The sequence below is a fragment of the Mus musculus genome, chromosome 11, assembly GCF_000001635.26.
Source record: "Mus musculus strain C57BL/6J chromosome 11, GRCm38.p6 C57BL/6J".
In the NCBI taxonomy this organism is placed as follows: Eukaryota; Metazoa; Chordata; class Mammalia; order Rodentia; family Muridae; genus Mus; species Mus musculus.
In genome coordinates this window covers 89,385,429-89,406,702 of record NC_000077.6, presented here as the reverse complement: position 1 = coordinate 89,406,702, position 21,274 = coordinate 89,385,429, and the positions used below count along the sequence as shown (strand labels likewise).

The 21,274-nt window shown below is 41.3% G+C and overlaps 1 protein-coding gene across 6 annotated transcripts in view; it reads left to right on the top strand.

The window, feature by feature from the left end:
• Nucleotides 1-16,611, top strand: part of Ankfn1 (ankyrin-repeat and fibronectin type III domain containing 1) — a 387,810-nt gene extending 371,199 nt beyond the window's left edge. For 4 of the 6 annotated variants that reach the window (XM_030246107.1, XM_017314636.2, XM_030246105.1 and 1 more), the window contains exons 19-20: nucleotides 1,003-1,216; nucleotides 14,299-16,611. In XM_030246107.1, the coding sequence (XP_030101967.1) occupies nucleotides 1,003-1,216; nucleotides 14,299-15,095 (1,011 nt within the window). In that variant the 3' untranslated portion in view covers nucleotides 15,096-16,611. The remainder of the gene's footprint in view (nucleotides 1-1,002; nucleotides 1,217-14,298) is intronic. The other 2 variants (NM_001327810.1, NM_172534.2) reach the window with 1 other exon arrangement.
• The last annotated feature ends 4,663 nt before the right edge of the window (nucleotides 16,612-21,274 follow it).

Below are 21,274 nucleotides of genomic sequence, written 5' to 3'. Positions count from 1 at the left end.
AAAACCTAAAAAAAAAAATTTAAAATAAAATAACACTGGGTGATACCTAATCTTTAAGACCTCTCCAGTCAGGGACACTTATCATATACACAATGAACATCTTCTACCTGAAGTTGGTATTGACGCCAACTTTCTAAACGCTCCCCCAAAAGAGCCTTAAAGTATTAGAGCTTTTCGCTACCTTAGCCATCACGTGGCTAAACTTCCTCAATTTACAACTGAGAAATGAACACAAAAAGGTTACTGCTTTGCCAAGGTACCCAGTGAAGTCAGGTGTAAGGCCAACCTCACGCTTTAGATTCCCAAGAAACAGTGGGACGAATGGTCTTTTCTTGGGAGACAGAACAATCAGAAAGCCCATGGCCACAGCCAGTGGTCATAATGATCTGAAGAACATCTGTCACCTACAGTGAGAGACAGAACCAAGTGACTTTTAAACCACTAGCAACTACCACTCCACTTTATAATGAAAATTTCACGAAAATCACTATAAAATCAACCCTGAAATCAAAGTGGTGCTGATCCAAGATGTGCTACCGTAGAGTGTTTCAACTTCTTAGCGGGAGCTTTTTAAAACTCCTGTAGATTTGGAAGCATTTGCTTTGCATTACAAAAGTAGTAAGCTTATATATTAAACGTACTAAATTAGATGGTTCCTGTAATACAGGTATAAATGTTCTGAAATACATGTGTCACCTGAATCACATCACCACCCTGTAACTTTATACTTCATGACACGGTGAGAGAAGACAGTGCGTTCTGTGTGTGAGCTAAGTGCCTTGTAGTGTCGTACATGCTTTCAAACCCGGCATCCTACTCAACCATCATGACAACCTATGGGATATTTGTCTGTAGTTTGCAAACAAAGCAACTAAGGCTCAAGCCAATGCCGTAGAAACCAGAAGGATAGCCAATGGTTCACCTTGTACTCTTAAGAAAATGTTTTTTTTTCCTCCAATGAGTGCTTCATTACTTAATGCCTTTCACCATTTTATTCCAAAGCAAATTGATGAAGTCTGGCGTGAGATGAGATGGATCATGGATGCTCTACAGTATGCCCGGTACAAGCAACCAGTCTCTGGCTTGCCCATCACTAAGCTGATAGACTCCTCCAGTGAGCAGAATCTAAAGAAGATCAGTTCTACGTCATCACACATAGACTGTCTTCCGTCAACATCCCCATCGCCAGAGATGCACAGAAGAAAGGCAGTGAGTGGTAAGCAGTAAGCCCTAGAGTTCTTTGGTTCGGCCTCCAGAGTCTTGGCCCTGTCTTCCCTGACGTTCTTTGTGTTGATGCATTGGCTCTAGCGGGTGGTAGGAAATACTGTTCAGGAGTCAGAATCAAAAAGCATAAAAGATACAAACCCAGAGCCGTGGAGACTAGGGCAACAACATGAGTTGCTTCGCTTTACTGGGGAGGAGGGGGGTAATGAGTGTAGGGAAGATTAGACCAGCACTAGTCCACATGACCAAGGTATGGAAGGACACGGAACAAAAATGGAGATCCAAAACTCCCCTAACGGAGGACTGCTGTTGTTCCAGGTAAGGACATCAGCCCGAAGCAGGTAAGAGGTCAGGTCATACCCCCCACTCCCATCATGCTCTCTGGTGGAATGTGAGGAAGAGGGAAATCTTAGATAAACTAACTGGAGTCCTAAAACTAAAACCCAATAAGCTCATGATAGTCACGGACATGACGATCTAAGGAACAAGTCTCACACCACACCTCGGAAATTAAGGATGAGATTATGTAGCAAAAACATCACTGGAAAAACATAATTTTCTACAAAACATCTTTGTGCTTATAGGCAGAAGAAGAAAGATAGAAATTTAGGAAATGCTGTATAATACTCTTTCCTGGGGCAAGTTGTGTCTCATGTCCTTTTTTTCTAGTCAATAAAAATCATGGCCATTCAAAGTGCCTTTCTTAATTCTGCATCTTAAACTCCAACATAATCTGCATAATACTATTTTTAGTGAACAGTTCTGATTTATAGGCTTGTCCCATAGGGGGCAGCATGGTGCAGCACAAAGAGCCTGGGCTTAGATATCAGAGGCCTGTATTCAAATTCCAACTTTGTTTCACTAGCTACAGGCGCTTGACAGACTGCTACCCTTGAGTATTAGTTTCTATACATGTAAAATCAGAATAGTAATGCCTTCACCATGAGGAGTCATTTGTGAGTAAAACCCTCAAAAATACATGAAATGTTAACAGGAAGTATCTATATAAATATCATATTTTTTTATGTTATCAACTTCATGTAAAACCTTTAGCAGGGGGTTGTTCCTTTCCTATAAGCAACTCAGTGTGTGCTGCTGTTTTAAAAACCTCAGTCTCTAAATGTAAAAACTTGGCAGTGTGGAAGAACATGGGAAGCAGCTAACTTTTATTACCAAAGATGTCAATGACTTAACTAATTCAACAAAATAATTATCTCAATAGTGTTTCTAGGGTGTTTTGAACTCTTTTGACTTGCCTTACTAATTTGCACTGGCCTTGGAGATACAAATCAAATATCATTTGTGCCAGAAACTGATCTAATGAGAGATTTAGATAGGCTGACCAAAAATGAAAGAGAGGAAGGGAAGAAGGGAGGAAAGGAAAAGGAAAGGAAAAGGAAAGGAAAGGAAAGGAAAGGAAAAAGGAAAGGAAGAAACAACTCTGTGACTGTCTAGGGTTACAAAGGAAATTGGTGGCATTAACCCATATGCTCTTGAGATCAAGTAGGAGCCAGTACAGAGCAAGCAGACGATGTGCAGAAGAGGAAAGAGAGTGATGTGGGCAGAGAAAGTGGATTGTTCTGAGCTGTACTTCAGTAACTGTAGTCAGTCCAGCTAACGGTCAGGATGCTGGCTATTCGTTCTTAATATCCATATAAAAATACACATTGGTTGCCTACCGTGTGCCAGACACTGTCTTGAGTAATCGGGAGATAGCAAAAAAAGAGTCAAGTGTCGCGTCCACCTCTGCCAGCAAGGAAGACACAACACGGTCGGATTCTTCTCAACAGCCTTTATTGCAGGAACGCCTCCATGCTGCTACGGCACCCCGGGAACCCAGGGAGGTCTGCTTATATACTCTCCAGCACAGGGAAAGGCTTCTGGCCCCCTGGGATTGGTCAGTCTGCCGGCACCTAATTTGCATGCACCGGCTCAGCCCGGCGCCATCTTAGAGTTGGCTTCCTACAGTCAAGTCGCCACTCTTATGGAATTTAGTCTAGAAGAGATGGCAAGGAAAATAGAAATAGAATAGCAGATCATTAAAACTCCAGTGTACGATACAAAACAACTGTGATGAGGGCAGACAGAAGATGGTGAATTCTAGGATACTTGGCAGAGACCCACCGGAGACGGTGATATCTTAACCCACCACAGGACAAGGCAAAAATCTGGAGTTGGAGTTTCCTAAGCAGCAAAATAGCAAAATGCTTCAAGGTGGGTTGGAACAAAGGTGGAGTACCTGGGCCAGCTTGAGTAAAAGGATAGATAGTAAGAGATGGGCTGGCCCCTGGAAAGCCATCCCAGATAGGATGCTGAAGGTCCCACCACCAAGTTTGGATTTTCTCAGCTTGTAACAGAAAGGCACTAGAAACCATAAGCAAGAATCAATGCGATCTGAATTTCTCTTAAAATTAAATCTCACCATTGTATGAAGAAAACATGCAGGGAAAATATGAAAAGCAGAGAGTTTAGGAAGATAATTTTAAAAAAAGAAGCTAAATTTTCTGGATTGGATGCTTTAAGGTTTCATAATGCTATTTACCACAAAAAAAAAAGAGCAAAAATAGAAAGGAGAGAGACAGGAGAAAAATAAGCAATAACTGGGCATATTAAATATGAGTAGCTTTGAATATTTCCACAAAAGTAAACATTATGAAATAAAAGCACAATATGGAGCTGTCCACACTGGAAAGACAATCGAGTTAATAATACAGATTCAAGATGCTGTTGGCCCATGGATTGTGTCTGAAACTATAAAAATGCATAAGATCCCCTAGAATGTATATGTAAGCCATGGAGAGAAACCCTATGGAAGGCGCCCGTGGCATGAATCAACAGGATGTCTTGGATTAAGAAGGAACAACCAGGGACAAGATATTTAAAAGAAAAACAAAACAAAGCAGAAAACAGTGCCACAAAAATGAAAGTGGGTCAAAGGGCGGGAAAAGGTTAAATAAAGCAACTCTACACTTGCTGTTCCTCTGCTCTTTCCAACAAGGAAGCCATCAATAGCCTTGACGAGAACAGTTTGTGAAGGAAAAGAGGAAGACACATCACTAGACCAGGAGTAAATGGGAGGGGACAAAGTAGGACCAGAAAGACACACTCTAAAGCTTTGGCTGTGAAAGAGAAGATGAAAGGAAGGCAGCAAGTACCAAAGACACGCAAGGCTAGACGCCACAGTTTCTAGAATCCCACAAACAGACTTTTCAATTCTATTCCCACCTTCGTAGCTCATCTGCTCTGTTCCCAGAATTCCCAGTGTTTAATCTTCTAGCCATGGGCTCCCAAGTGGGCTCCTCCTAGTCTGTATGAGGGTGGCCTCCTCTATGCCCTAGAAATGCCAGATTCACGTTGGCCTAAGGATGGATTACACACACTCCCTGCTGGGAGGATCTGCCCAATTGCGTTTGGATTTTATTATTAACTGAAAATGTGAGTGATCATCAGTCTGTTCCTTAAAACATAATTCTCTCCAGGGTCCATTTATTTCTCTGAAGCCAAAATTCCTTGGGCTGTGAAACACAGAGACATGGAAAGCAGCAAAGGGCAAATAGAACCTATTGACAAGAACACACTGTGGAGCATAAGGGGAAAACACTGTCTTATCTCCACCAAAAACTAAAAAACAGATTCTATTCAGAGCAATGGGGTCTACCCCGTATCGTGTCCTCTTCATAAGTGTGAGCACTTTGAGTTGTTCGACAATCCCTTCTGAATAGGGAAAACCCAATGGAGACAAACATCTCCCTCAATTGAGTTATTCACAGCACAAAGTCCTCAGCACAATTCCATTCTCTGTGGGTGAACTCCCTCCACTTCTAAGGAGCCTGCTAGAAATGGAGAGCCTATCACAGACATCACCCCCCAGTGCCAACCCAAGATTCTGTCGTAGTTGTTGAGTATGTTGGATTTGTTTGTGCAACTCTGTTCAGCATGAGAACAGGGAATAGAACTCTAGCTTCCCAGTTCTGGATGGCTTTCAAAACAGAAAGAACTCCTCTGAGTTGATTAGAATAAAGCATCTCCCAAGGGGCCCAAGGCGGAATGTTGACTCCAAAAAAAGGCAGTCCATGGCAAGGGGAGGGCAATTTGCTCCATCCCATGGGCATTCTCTCCCACCCACTTTCTGTGGGGACAGTATCACAGGAAGCAATATTTTTCCCCAACACTGATGGCTTCTCCTCATGACGCATGGGTGAAGCAATGGAGGGAAGGTCGTTGTTGTTTTCTTCAAATGTCTTTAAAGATCATCCCATTCTTGCAAATGTGAAACTTCCTGATAACCTTTCCCCAAAAAAAGTCAGGAACAATATGGCATAAACCAGATGGTCCCTTGAGGCACTCTTTCTCTTGGAAAATTAAAAAAAAAAAAAAAGAACAAAACTACCTAAGGCTTGATAAGTCAATACTTTTTTTTAACTTATAAATTATTTCAGTTCTATTAAACACGTGGAAATAGATCCAGTAAGGCACATATATGCATATGCATGTATATGAATAGTGCTATATTTCCTGTGGATATAGAACGTAGGGAAATCTGACCTGCTGTTCCTTTCTTTCTGTCTGACCACTAACAACACTACTACCTCCCACTGTTAAGGAAAAAAAGCAGTAACTTTAAACTAACGATTCTCTCCAGAAATGTCATCTCCCCATACACTCTCAAGACCCACAGCAACTCCACTGTGCTGTTGTTGGCCTTATCCCCAGAGACCAGGAGTTGCAACATCCATCACAGCAGCGGGAAAACCAAGCTTCCTACTCCAGCACTAATAGTATGGTTAGACCTTTATCCAGCTCCTCCCAGGTCAGAGAGGAAGCTCAGATTCTCCCAATCCTGGCCCGCCCAGTGCCCAGGGCCCTCCAAGAGAAAGCAGGGAGCACCACCAGGCTGGGTAACATAAGCTTGGAAGGGTGCCTACCATGATTAATACCGGGAGCACATGGACTGGATCTAGGGAGGGAAGCTGCACTCTGCATTCTCTTCCTGCAGGAGAGGAAGTAGCAGTGGCCTTAATCCTTAGAAATTCTCCTGGATGCCCTGGAGACTCTCTGAGCCTGCTCTTGGAGAGCTATACCACTCTAAGTAAGAGGTTCCATTTTGTCTTCTAATAAACAGCCCAACAGTCATGTGAGTCAAATATTAAGATCCAATCCTACCAGAATAGCGTTTCCTAAGGGCAGGGTCATGGACCAACAAGATCCTTAAGACTCCATTCTCTGGCTCTTTTACACCTCCTTCCTGGGTCACAGCAGTTACAACTAAGTCTTCTCTTGGTTTACTTCTTACCTATCATGCTGTAGGAGTCATATAGTAAATTATTACTAAGTCACTATTTAATCTAGTTATTAAATACGGTGTTGAACACCATGAAGGAAAGCATTGCTTTTTCTGATCATCAAAAGAATCCTCTCAGCAAAGCCCTGAAGAACATTTGAATATTCATTTACATATTTGAATATTCATTTACAGTCTTAAGTAAGCATCTTCACCCCTCATACCTTCTGTCCATAGGATACTTAAAAGTGACTTTTAAGGTCTATTTAATCTGCATAACATCCATGCAGGGTAAGCATCCTGACAACCTCTGCTACAGACAGGGTTCAGACAAGCTAAGTAATTTGTTTAAAACTGTATCCACAATAAGAAACAAGACAAAGCCTTTAGCCAAGTTTATCAACTGTTCTTTCTGCATATGTGGGGTGGACTCCTGGTTCTGACGTCACCAAGGATATAGAAACGATAGGAGCGGTTGTCGTCGTGAATTTCTACGGCAAGCCAGGTAAATTAGATCTTTCCACATTGTTTCTGGAGTGCTGCTTTTCAGAAACCATCAGCCTCACTCCTCTTTGTACACCCAGATTTCCACACATATTCATTTCACTACAGCTTAGTGTACTTCCCACACAAGAGGCTAATGCAAGGGTGATAAGACACAGTCTGATGATGGCTAGAGCCCGTGCTCTGCTCAATGCCCGTGTTCCGATTAGAGGACCTGGGACATGCGGAAGATTCGATGTACCCTTTTGCTTACCTTGTTCCTCTCATTCCTTCCCTGACTAAAGTTAGAACTTTACTAAACAGAGATAAGGAAGACGGTGTGCATGCACTCTATAGAGTCTACAGTCCAAAGAAGGAGAGAGATATGAGAGAGTGGATTGTTTATAATGAAACTTAGAGAGTGCAGTAGCACAGATATAAATAAAATCCTCAGAAAGCTGAGAGAACTGAGCAACAAATGCCACCTGGGGAAGCTGGTATGGGCACTCCCTAGAGACCAGATCTTCTAGTCTAATATGGCCCATGACTGGCAATTCACATCGGCTTCTCTGAAGTTACATTCTATACTCTTCGTCTTCTCTAAACAATAACTTTCTATTTGCAAACTTGGAGGCTGGAGAGGTGCCTCAGTAGCACTCAGCGCTCTTGCAGAGAACCAGAGTTCAGTTCCCAGCACCCACCCAAGCTGGCTCATAACCTAACCCTTCAGCTCCAGGGAATTCAATGCCCTTTTCTATCCTCAACCGGCACCTGCATGCACGTACATAGAAAATAATAAATAAGTCTTTTTTTTTAAGTACAAATTGCTCTAGTCAGGTACTCTAATCATTAACTAGAAGGAGAAAGACACTGTCAGGCTCCTCAGGAAGTACCCATTGTTACAGGTATTTTACTGTATGTTTCTAGTGGATTGAATCATGAAACTGCCACACCCAAAAAATATGTCCAAGTGTTAACCTTTGCAGCCTGGAATTGTGGTCATATTCATTTAAAAAATATATCTTGCAGATACAACTAATGATATTAAGATGAGATCATTCTGAGTTATCTGGGCCCTTAACCCAATATCAAGAGTCTTCATATGAAACAGAAGACAACAGACACTGAAGAAAAGCTATGAGACAATAAAAAATGTAGATGAACACTACCAGAATCCAGAAGAAGCAAGGAGCTGGTATTTCCTCACTAAGATCTGCCAGAGGGAATGTAGTCCTCCTAGCATGCTGACTTTGAACTTGGCCTTCCAGAGCTATGGGAGACACACCTTTATTCTCTAAAGCCATCAGGGCCGAATTTGCTATAGCCCTGACAGGGAACCCAAGTCCAATGCCTAGGCTCCCTTGCCAGGGACTTAACAAATATAATTCTGTGCCGGCCACTTAGATGAACCAGATCCCTGCCACCAGAATGCATCCAGAGGAAACCAAGGGAAATTCTCAGGTGGATATCAGTCTCTGGAGAAGTATGGATCTATATTTGGGTACTGATTCTTGCAGTTAATCAGCTCTATAAGATGCAAAATTTTAATGAGCTTAAGCTTCAGTATTTTCATTGGCAAAATGAGGACAAAACAAGCACTCGATAATGCTGTTCAGCGTCTTGGCATTATAGATGACTCACGGTAAGGAAATGCCAGGTAGTGTTATCAGTCTTGAGATATAAACAAGCACATCAAGACAGCTCCACTAACCGGAGAGGTTGGGAGGGAAATTCAACTAAAGCCAATTACTAACTCTTTGCATGGATCTGATTTCAAACCCAGTTTCAGCTCTTCAGTTAACCTCTCTTCCGACTCCTAAGGCACCTATCCTAGCCATCATCACAAAGGAGTGACGATCATAGGTTCCTGTTTTTTTTCAGTGCCTGATTTTCCCCTATTAAACATCAGAGAGAGAAATGTCTAAACATTAAAACAAAACAAAACAAACCTTGGCTGAGGATACAGCTTGCCTAATATGTACAAGATTCCATGTTCAATCCCCAGCATCCACAAAAAAAAAAAAAATTAAAAAGACGAAGAGGAAAATCATTCCTTTTAAGCCTTTATTCTATCCTCTCCTTTTAACACATCCACATGCACACACACACACACACACGCACACACAATCTCTTTACATTTATTGTCTTCTTTCATAATCATTTGTCTCTGAAAACAATGTCTTCTTCCATCTCTGAAAGCACCAACACTAACAGTGATTCTCCCAACCCTGACCCACCCCCTTTATAGTCAACAGCTTCATCAACTCTCATCTTCAACAGCCCCCTCTCCAGCGGGGCTTTCTTCCACACACCCACCTGCACCTTCCCTCAACCTTTCTACCACAGCATGCCCCCAGTTAGTCTCCTGGATACTCTTGCCATCTCCTCAAACTCAACTTGTCCCAGATGGAATTCACCATCCTCCCTGCTGCCCAACCTAAGCTAGGGCTGCAATATAACTAACTAGTTTTCCTGGTTTACCATGTCTTCCTTTGCAGACATCATGAATGCAGGCATCGCAAATGTTCTCCTATTTGTCTGGGACACTCTTCCCTAGAACTCCCCTGACCACCAAGATCTCATGCAGATTCACACATAGATGCAGAGAGATGCAGGCCCTGACCATCTAACCAAAAAAAAAAATCTCCCTCCCAGGTCACTTGCTAGCTAAAAGCCAATATCATTTTGTTCACAGGACTTTGCATTCTCTAGAGTTCATAAGTTCTGACTTATTTGTCGTCTGACTCACACCCTATGTTTAAAAGCAGAGTCCCTAACCATCAGGCATAAACTCATGTTCATTAAACATCTTAGAATGGCTTTCCTGCAAGCCGCCTTCCTCCATACAAACTCTGCTACTGCTCAGCACCACAACCTGAAAAAGAAAAACTGAGGAAATATACCTAGATCTCTCTCGCTAGCTGCCCTCTCGGCTCTCCCTTCCTCATTGTTCTCTCACACTTTACCTGATACATAGCTACCCTACATCCCTCTTCTCATCTTGTCCGCTCTTCAAAACCTTTCAATAATTACTCATGGGCTATACAACTTAGAGCTAGCTTCTTATCTAAACATCCCATCCTCTCTGGTTCCATCTGCTTTTCAAACTACAGTCTCTTAAAATTATGTTTTGAAACACTTATACACACAAGATCGCAGAAAGCTCTTGTGTCTCCTTCCTCAAGCCCCCATATTAACATTTAACACATCACTTAGACATTATCAGAAAAAGAAAATGGATATAACCCACACAGCAGGTCTAGATTTCAGCTGTTACACAAATGCTCACTGCGATGTGTATGTATCCACACATGAGATAGCCTCGCATGTGTGGCATGACACAGTTCTGTCATAGAGTTGGCAGTGGGTAACTCCCACCACGATCACAATACTCTAATGTAACCCTATGACAAAAAAACTCTCTGTGTTAGCCTTTCATGGCCTCATTGCTCTCCTAGCACTGCCCCCCCTTGGTGCCCTACAATCTATTCTTCATCTCTGTGTTCTAGCAAAAACATTACACATATGGAATTCTTGTTTTTTTTAAACTGATTAAAAAGTATTCCATATTATGGGTGTGCCACAATTTAGCCATTCATTCATTGAAGGACATAATGGAAGTTTATAGTTTTTACTACCAAAAAGGCTACTATGAACATTTGTGTACAAACAACACTTAATTAAAAAAAAAAGAAAAAGAAAAGAAAACCCTTGTAAGTGTGCAACCTCAGTATTGACCCTTCCATTGTGGCCTCAGACCTCCCGATTATGTTCCTGCTCCCCATATTCTACACTTGATCTTAACCAAAAGGCTGAGAAGCGATGTTCCCCATATTCTAACTAAATGGATTTGTTTGTACTGTTTTCATTTTTCCCATTTATAATCCTGTCTTCATTACAAGTATATCGATTACAAAAGCCTGCCTTGAATCACTGTTAGGTAGTAGATAAAGAAATAAATTAATATAGAAAAGGAATAGACATTGAGGGAAGAAAATAAATAAAAGACGGTTTATTAACTTTATCCCAATAAAATGTTATCTCTTTTCTCCTATAAACCTGCATCTTATTTGCTATACTCCTTTTATAAAGGCTATGTTCTGCCACAGTCCTATGAATGCATATAACTTGCCTCATACTTCCACCAAAACAGTAAACTCCCTGAAAACTCCCTAGCTTCTTAGAAATTTTAGGTTCACTTGAGTACCAAGTACAAATGTTCCACAACCTTTGGTGGAGTTAAGTTCCAATAAGCCCATCATAAACAAACAAACAAACAAACAAACAAAAAATGTCTTAGTGAGGGTTTGTATTCCTGCACAAACATGATGACCAAGAAGCAAGTTGGGGAGAAGAGGGTTTATTCAGCTTACACCTCCACATTGCTGTGCATAACCAAAGGAAATCAGGACAGGAACTCACACAGGGCAGGAACTTGGAGGCAGGAACTGATACAGAGGCTATGGAGGGATGTTACTTACTGGCTTGTTTCTCCTGGTGTGATCAGCTTGCTTTCTTATAGAACCCAGGACTGCCAGCCCAGGGATGGCACCACCCACAATGGGCCCTCCCATCCATGATCACTAATTGAGAAAATGCCCTACAGCTGGATTTCATGGAGTCATTTCATCAAGGGAAGCTCCTTTCTCTGTGATAACTCCAGCCTGTATCAAGTTAATGCACAAAACCAGCCAGTACACTCAAATAGCATTTAATGCACCTCGCTTACTAGGAGGTCTACAAGTCACCTCTAGTTAGGGTGGAAATCACACACACAGACCAAAAGTGTGAAATAAGCAAGTAAGTGTTGGGAGAGGGGAAATGGAAAAAACTCTAGGTAGCTAAGAGTCCTGATCCTGACTCCTTAACAAAATCAACTTTACCTTTGTATTTCTCAGTACTCTTGTAATAGCCACATCCAACTTTCCACCAAGAACAGCCTAACAGGGTAACCCTGTGGTATTGTTTTGTTAATTCCTGTTGTATTTTGTAATCAGTAAGTGGATCCTGAGTATGGACTCCCTTGCAGAAGTCTACAAGTAAACTGTTTTCCTTTTCTTAGCGCTTCTGTGACTATAAGTCTTCCTTTGACAGCATCCTCAACCACAAGATGATGTCTAGTTTTTCACTGCTATAAATCATGCTGCAGTAAACAACTTCCAAAATGCCTCCATGTGCACGTGGTGACAATTTCTCAAACAGATAGCTGAAAGAAAAAGACTTGTGAGGATAAATGATATACATGTTTTTTCCCAGATTCTGCCAAATTTCAGCCCAAAGAACTGAACCAATTTAGATTCCTCATCATTATATGAGAGGTCTTGATTATTTCCCACACATCAATTACACACAGTCTCCCCTCCCCCTCCCCCTCTTCCTCCTTCCCCTCTCTGTAATCTGATGGGGAAAACTGCCTCTTTGTTCAGCTCTGCTTTATGAACTGCTACCCGAATTGAAGCTAGCACAGTAGTGTGTGAGTTAGCCATTTGTACAAGTTACTCTTCCCAAGTGTTGGTCTTTATCTTTTGCTCTTTCATTGTCGTCTGACTTACAGTTCTTTATACAAGGTAGATTCTAATGTTTTGTTACAATGCTATTATTCTTTCTTACAACCTACTACTTACTATCTTTGCTTATAGTGTCATTTGTTTTATAAAGCACTTATGTCAAACTCATCAGCCACTTCTTTAGAGTTCTAGGGCGTGTCTTATTTCAAAAGACCCCCTCACACAAAATTGGCAATACATTATTTTCTAATATTCTGGGATTTTATAATTATATTTAATCATATGGAATTTATTTCTATGTATAGAATGTGGTAGGACTCTTATTTATTTTACTAAAAGGATAGTCAATTGCTGCAGCACTCTATATTGGATAACCTATTTCACTCTCTAATTTGAAATGTTATGTTTGCCACATTATCACAAATTTATAACTGCTTTCAGGCTTTTTTATATTCTACATATCTATCCATCCGTTTATATACTAACACTGTAAAGTTTGAATACCAAAGCTTTATAGTCTGGTTTATGTAGTTAGCCATCTCCTCCCTATCATATCTTTTTAAAGTTGATTATTCTCAGAAATCTCTTCTAGACAAATTTTCAAAACAATTTATTGAATTCTATTTTAAAATACCATGAAAACGTTTTATTAGAATTGCTTTAAATTTCCAGTGTTTTTTAAGAAGTAGACTATTCAATATATAGTGCTGTGAAAATTGGCTATCCTTTCAGAAAAATAAATAGGAGTCTTATTTATTACACACTCCATATATAGAAATAAATTCCATATGGTTAAATTCAGTAAACAAATCCCAGAATATTAGAAAGCAATATATTTGTAAGTCTGTCTGTATGCCAAAGCCTTTCTAGCTGAGACATACACTTAGAAAGAGGTGGTCGATATATTTGATATAAATTCTTTGTAAAATGTTTTCAGAATTAACATGTACATTATTCACCAAGCAGCTACTGTGGGTTTGTCACTATGGGAAACCCAATGAACATTAGACATCACTTGCCATCAAAAATGTATAACATCATTGAGGAAAAAGATACCAACAGCTATTGCATGGAATGACAAATATAGAACCAATTTTTAGCTCACTCAGGTCTATTATGTATACCTTGAGATGGTTTCTGCCTCACTTTTTGTTGTTTCTTTCTTCTTTTGGCCTTTTTCTTCTTAAAAATTGTCAATATATTGAATGTTTATATTTATAATCACTAGCTTTTAGTCTTCCCAAATAAGTTCCAATATCGTCATCACTTACAGATAAAGAAACTGAAGTTCAAAGGAGTAGTTTTTCCAAGGTCACAGAAAGAAGTACAGGGCAGCTAAGATTTGAAACTAGATTTCACATCTTCTCCCACCAATGTCTCCTTCCTTCCCCTTTTTAAATTGCTATTTTGTCAAATGTAAAACTTGCCTCTGGAAGCCAGAAAAGAGCATCAATAACAGCCAGCTTTGATTCCTCTTCATCCTCTCTAAAGACAGATACCAGAAAAGAACCATAGAATAAATGTGTGGGGAATGAGGGAATGCCCCCCACTCACAACTACTGTCCAGACCTGACCTAGCCAGGATTTCCTTTCCCTTTAAACTAAGACGAGAGCTTCCTACATAAGCTGCAGAGTCCTGTGCTCCATAAAAATGTGCCGCTCTCGGTCCACATCTTAAGAATTTCGAAATGTGACCAAAGAACAAAGTTGAGTGCTTTTCCAAGCAAGGGTTGAAACTACCTAAGCCTATGAATAAGACAGTCACTAACAGTCATCTTCTAACATCTGTCCCCCGCTTTGCAGAGTCACAGCCCTGCTCGGATGAAGAAGGCTGCTCGGAAGTCTTCCTCCCCACAGACAGTGACTATGACTCCAGCGATGCCCTGAGCCCACGAGACCTGGACCTGGTTTACCTGTCATCACATGACATAGCCCAGCAGGCCCTCAGCGGCCTCAGTGGCAGCGCCCCAGATGTCCTACAGGTGCATGACATGAAGGCCTCCATGGGACCTGGCCAGGACCCTCAGGGCCCAGGGCAGGGTCCTGACACCGACCACTCATGTGTCGAGTTTCTCCACAGCCTGACCCTCACGGGCTTGGCACCCAAGAACCATGCCAAGATGGTGGCAGGCACACGGCCGCCACTGGGCTTCTTGGGAAAGCGGAAGCCAGGCAAGCACCAGCACTATGGTGGCTTCAGCCGCCACCACCGCTGGCTGCGCATGCACAGCGAGACGCAGTCCCTGTCACTCTCCGAAGGTGTTTACACCCAGCACCTGTCTCAGGCCTGCGGCCTGGCTGAAGATCCTGGGGAGGCAGAGGGGCCTGGACCTGTGGTGGATGGGCCCCGAGGCCTGCCTCTGGCCCATGCAGCCAGCCTCCCAGAGGAGAGGAGGAGCTGCCTCCAAGACCCAAGGCGGCCCCTGCAGAGAGTCTATGTGGAACCCTATTCCGACACACTCGCAGGCCAGGATCCAAAGCTGTGGACCAGTTTGAGCCCTACCCCTGCAGGCCGCAGCAGCCTCCCAAGCTCCACTAGTTCAGAGATGAGTCCAGACCCCACATCTCCAGTTTCAGAAATATTAAGTAGTATGCTTTAGGGTGGCCCACACCGGCTCTCTATTTGTCCCCTGCTATTCCTTGCATTTCTTCAGCACAGCCCCATCCTGCCCCCTCAGTGTCCTCACCTATTTCAAAGTATTGAAAGTTACAAAGCTAAAGGTTACACGGACAAGGCTTTTTTTTTTTCCAAAGTGGGCGACAGGAGGAGGGGAGGGGTTCCCACCAGGGTCCCACCCACCTCACCCTAGAAAATGTATGGAGTCTGAGACCCGTGATTCAAAATACATAACTCCTTCGAGGCACCTGGGGCTGAGATAGGCCAGCCCAACATGGACTCTTAATTCTGCAATGTTCTGGTAATATCAATCGTGGGCTGAGAGTTCTTTAGTGAGTTTGTGGTTGATGAAGGAGTTCAGTGGGTGAAAATAAGAATAATAGTTACTCCGTCAAATCCAAACTTTCAGAAGCTGCAGCCCAGGTTGCCTCTCAAGAGCAAAGATTCAAGTAGACTCGTGCTGGGTTTTCCGTCAACGAAACCAGGATATTCTAAACTGCGAGGTCCTCGGGACTCCCCAGGTCCAAGTCTATCCTGGTTTAGTGGGTTTTGGAAAGGTTTTTTTTTTCTTCTTCTTCTTCACTGAGTGTTGTGTGGAGAATACCAGAAACAAAAGTAGAGGACACTTCTTTTCTAGTCCCGTTTTTCCGAGATAGAATAGGGCAAGAAGCAGCTTTCCAGGCACTCTCCGATCCCACTCAATCCTGACAATGAGCAGTAAAGTATTCCAGCGAGCAAGGGGATGGCTGGGTTACATGAGAGCCTGAATTATAGCAACGAAAAGGGAGAAGAGAAGAGGACAAAAGTCCCTTTTCTTTACAGCAAACTAAATGTGTCCATGATGGCCGCACCATTTAGAAGGGCAGTGGATTCATGATACTAAACTGATCCGTTATTGAAGAAGAAAGTGTCTAGCAGATGCAGTGATGTAGGGACGGGTTCCTCTAAGCATCAGAGGCACATCATTCACCCATCACTCCTCATCCTCAAGACCGCTCAGGGCTGGGGTGGCTTCCCTCTGCTTTCACGCTGCTCCTCGCAGAATGAGTTCTTGCCCTACGGTCCTCTGGCCCATTGGCCACATGGGAAGTTTCCAGCCCATAGTTTACACCAAGCATGTGATCAGTAACACCTGGAAATCCCGCTGTCCCCACACTGCCTCTTCCCTGAATTTCTCAAAAGTGAGAAACTCAACCAGAAATCACACTGCATATTCAAGAAAGGCACAGTTCTCCGAAAGCCAAGACCCATTCAGTCCACGGCCATTCTCAATGTTCTTTTTCTGCATAGCAGGCCTTTCAATTCGCTCAGCAAATTCTGACTTACTAAACCCAACCACATTAAATAAAAACCTACTCATTCATATTGGGATTACTAGGTTAATTTTTCATTTTCCATGAGAAACAGAAGCACATCCATGGAATGAATAATGTGCAAGACTTAATTGAACGAGCTTAACTCAATTGAAAATGTTATTTGCTAACAATATTCCCATGTACAATAGTAATGTTATAGCCTCAATAATTACCTATTTGTTCAAAGAAAGAGGTTCATACCTGACCTCACTTTGAAAAATTGTGAACCCACTTTAAATGAATGCATTGTGGGGAAAATGACTATGTTCTTTAACTCCCGGTTTTGTATTGATTCATTTTGATGACATATACATTTTGATAACAGATACCTGGGGAATTTAGAGTACCTATGATTTTTTTTTGTTTTATTTTGGAGATGATAAATGTGACCTTTTACTCTTTTCAAATACAGTCTAAGCGGCTCTTGAGGAAACTTCCCTATCCAAACTCTCTTTTCCAGTTTTTCCAGTCTCCTTTACTCGAACTTGAGATATCCATCTCCCATCCTTCATGAAGATCCTTAAAAATCATGGTATGTGGCTCTCCCACATCTTGTTATGTTCTAAGTTGGTTAGAGAACCAAAGAGTCAAGAGTGAAACACATTCTGAGACCACAGAGTACTCACAATCTAAGAATTTAGCCACATAGTAACCATATGCCATCTCATGGATATATAGAAGAGGCAGCAGCAGCCTTTTGCAGATAGACAGACAGACAGACAGCATATGCCTGGCTAGGGGGTCTCTGGCTGCACTCCTGATGTCTATTCATAGGGGAGTACATGCTGGAAAATGAAACTCATTTTGTGTAAATGTAAATGCAACCACTTCCATGGCCAAGCTATCACATCCTCTAATTGGTGAAGGTACCTGGGACACAGTAATTAAAACCATTAACTCCAGGGAAGGGTTTATTTTAAGAAGCGGGTACTTAAAGATGAGCTCCACTCAGACTTAAGAACATTCACTAATGCTCAAAGCAATAATTATACTGAAGAAAATGGTTCCATTTGGTTCAAAACCTGAAGCCAGTTACAAATAATATCCTGCCAGCCCCCTTTCCTGAAGGATTCCAAAGCACTTTATGAGCAGCAGTGACTGAAGCCTTGTTGTATTCCCCTAAAGAGACCTTGTCTGGGAGCCACCTGGCAAACACCTACTCTATCCTTGCCAGGAGATCATGCCAGACAAGTGAAAAAGGAGACTGACCTCTCATTCATTGTTATCCTGACATACCAACGTGTACTCTGCAGAAGGCGAGCTCCACCCTACAAGTCAACTCTAGGACATTACAGCAGAAAACCCAACTCTTTGGCATTTTCTTGTTCTCCACTCTTTATCCAAGACATATTTGTTGTCTGAGGCAAGTGTCACTTCAAGCTGTCAGGGGTCTGCAGGGAATTTCAGAACCATGATTCTGTTACATAGAAGTCACTAGTTTCAGGAAATGTCCACAGTAGTGAGTAGGCACTATTAGTTATGGTTTCCTAGTTTACTAAGTGTGCATCTTTGCATATCTGCTTATTAAGTGATAAAATACCAATTAGAGAAGGTAGTTATGGATTAACAACTGAACACTCTTAGCAGATGTATCATTTCATAAAATCTAAATAGATTCCCAGATGATTCATTGAAGCAAATTGAGGCTTCCTTGTATATCTTTAAGGAAACTTTTAAACAAACTGTTTGGAATGCAGTGGAATCTCTTTATAAGTAGTAGGATAGAGGAGGGAGGGGGTAATGTCTCTTTGCTGGTCTCTTCTTTTAAGATGTCCAAACACATGGCTCATGACTGTTAAGCTAAACTTCCATGCAGCCTTACAAACAACAAGGGTAGTGTATTTAAAACTATGTTGTATAGCTTGGACACGTATTCTAAGATCTTAATTCAGAGTTTTTCTGAGGTGTTGGACTTTGCCATTAGCAAAAAGTATTTTTAGAGAAAAAAAATCCATTGACTTTTTACGAAGCACTGATTTTGCCATATTTCAGGTCTCTGCTTTTTCCGCTGTACACAATAATCATAGTTGTGTTTCAACTGTATCTTCTGCTATGATGATCAATTTGTCAAATGGTTATTCAGCAGCATAATTAGTTTTGCCTAACAATTGAGTATGCAATTTTTTTAAAGGGGGTTGTTTTGGTAAAGAAAATAGAAAGTTTGTTTTTGTTGTTTTGTTATTGTTGTTGTTGTTTAAATATTATTCGAGGTCTTTCTTTCCGAGTTGTAAACACTTTTGACTTAAACAAAAGCCAATATTTAACTTAGTAGCAAGTGGTGTGAAGCTGCTGCTAGGTAACCCTCTTTGCTTCTTTCCCTTCAGTCCATATGAATGTCTGCCTAGACCCTCATAGGAACCATTAGCTAATAACTAACTTACAAAGCCAAGTCTGGAGACTTATTGTCATCTGAGTTTCTGTCTTGCTTCTTGCCTGGGGACAAATCAGATGTGTGGAGATAATCCACATATATGATCATAAGCATCGTTTGATGTTTGCGATGGAAAAAGAATCTGTGTGTGTGTGTGTGTGTGTGTGTGTGTGTGTGTGTGTGTGTGTGTGTGTGTGTGTGTGGCCTGTTGCAATGTGTGAGATGTTTCATAGAAATAGTAATTTAGTTGCTATTGTATTACGCATTGTTTGATTGCTTCCTGCCTGATGTGTACGTAGTAACCTGGCTGATTATTGGTTGTTCTTTGTCCAGAACTTGTTGTATCCTACTGCCTTGTATGAAACTAAGTGTATGTTAAAATTTAGACTTCAACACATTATCTGCACAATTTTGTGTGCTTTATACCTCTGTAAATATGCAAATGAATCCTGTGTGGCGTGTTCAATGTGACCTCCAATCTCAGAACAATAATATTTTATAGTATGTACATTTGAAAACTATTTGAGTCATTCAAATGGATATTGTGAATGGCCATTACTTTTGGTCAAACACAATACTGGTGAAATGCATGCCTCTTTAGGAAGTAGTCAGGAATTAACAAAAATTAGGATAATTTTTAATGGCAAGTATTTTTGATAATTTCCTACCTGCTTCACTGTATTTTCAAGAAAAACATGTCAGCATAAGAAATGCTAGTTATCCATGGGAATGACTTTGTCTCATAAGCATTAAATATACTTGATGTTTTGCCCCAATATTGTTGAGATCTATGTCAAGCATAAAGAAGTCACAAGTATTTTTGAGTCTTCACATGACAATTTTTTTTTGATGTTTTAAAGGTAGTTTGTGAACCATTTGTCTTCAGAGTGGAGAAATGTCAATTCAATAATAAACTAATAGAATTCTCAGTAGTTGGTTTACCTAACGCTTTTTCCATGTCTCAGTGAAGACAAAAAAAAAATCTTTAACCTGAGCTTATAAAATCTTCTCACTAAAAATGTATAAGCTATTATTTGGGACATTGTTTTGACCAATGTCAGCAAAGTCTACCCAGTTAACTCTCGATTAACTGACGGCATCAGGAAATTCTTCTTCCTTAATTTCATATTGCCAACTATTGAAAAATACAGCATCAGATTGCCATGGTAAGTACCCACATGGGGAATGCAGCTTAGCTATTGGAACCTCATTGCTTCTTCCTTTGTAGGCATGTTTAAACACACCTAGTGCATTCTGCATGACCATTCTATCTCCATGGGCTCTACCTGCTCCTTCTAGCTCCACACCTGCAAGGCTCCTCCTTTCCCTGTGGCTCTGGCTGAGATTTGACATTTTGTCTGTATCTAACACCCTATGGAGATTACCTCAATCCCAGGAACCTGCACGAGGTCCTCCGGAACCTCCAAGAATAGGAAGCTTGCTGCTTTGTATCACATTTGTTTTAGGTTCTTTTTCTGAAATCTTTTCAACACACACACACGTGTGTGTGTGTGTGTGTGTGTGTGTGTGCGCACGCGCATACATCTTTTATTGGCATGTTTGTGGTCAGCTTCTCTGACAGCCTCAGAAGGCTGGTTTTGTGATTCTGCCCAAGTGTGCTGTTTTCCTGTGTAAACCATCACCTTCTAAGTAAATCACAACTTACTTTTCTTAATTCTGCCTTTAAATAAAAGCTTTGCTTTCTTTTTCAAACCAAATAGATGACACTGCTCTTAAATATGCTCTTTCTTCTGTGCCCACTCCTGAGGAGATACTGTGAGGTAGTCTAGCCTAAAATAAAAGGGAAAAGGATGCCTTTTGAGTGTTACCCGTTAAGGAAGAAATATGCCTCCAATGAATGTTTAGCCCTTTTGATTATATTGTTCCAAGCAATTCACTCTTTTTAATAATTAAAAAATTAAGAATTGGACAAATTAAAACTGAGTGTTGGGGCTAGAAAGATGGCTCAGTGGTTAAGAGCACTGGCTTCCATTTCAAAAGACTCAGATTCAATTTCTGGCACCAACCTGGCAGCTCACAACTGTAACTCCAGTTTCAGGGGCTCTGATACCCACACACACATGCAGCCAAAACACCAATGCACATTAAATTAAAAATAAAGTAAATAAATTAACCATAAGTAAAAAAAACTGTTTATTATCTATTTAGGGGGACTAGTAAGACAAGGAGATCTTTGCAACTGTTTTATTTTTTATTTCAAAATTCATTGTGCATGTCTCTTCAAGTAGTATATGGCATTCTCGCTGTATAGTGGTCTGTCTTATTAGCCATTGTATCTGGTCATCTTGCCAGAGAAGACACTGGTGTTAGACATCAGCTAGAGGGAGTGAGGTGCAGGTACCTGCCACCATGCCTGGCTTTTTGGACGCCACACTCAGGTCCTCATACTTGCAAAGTAAGTTATTTGCCAACTGA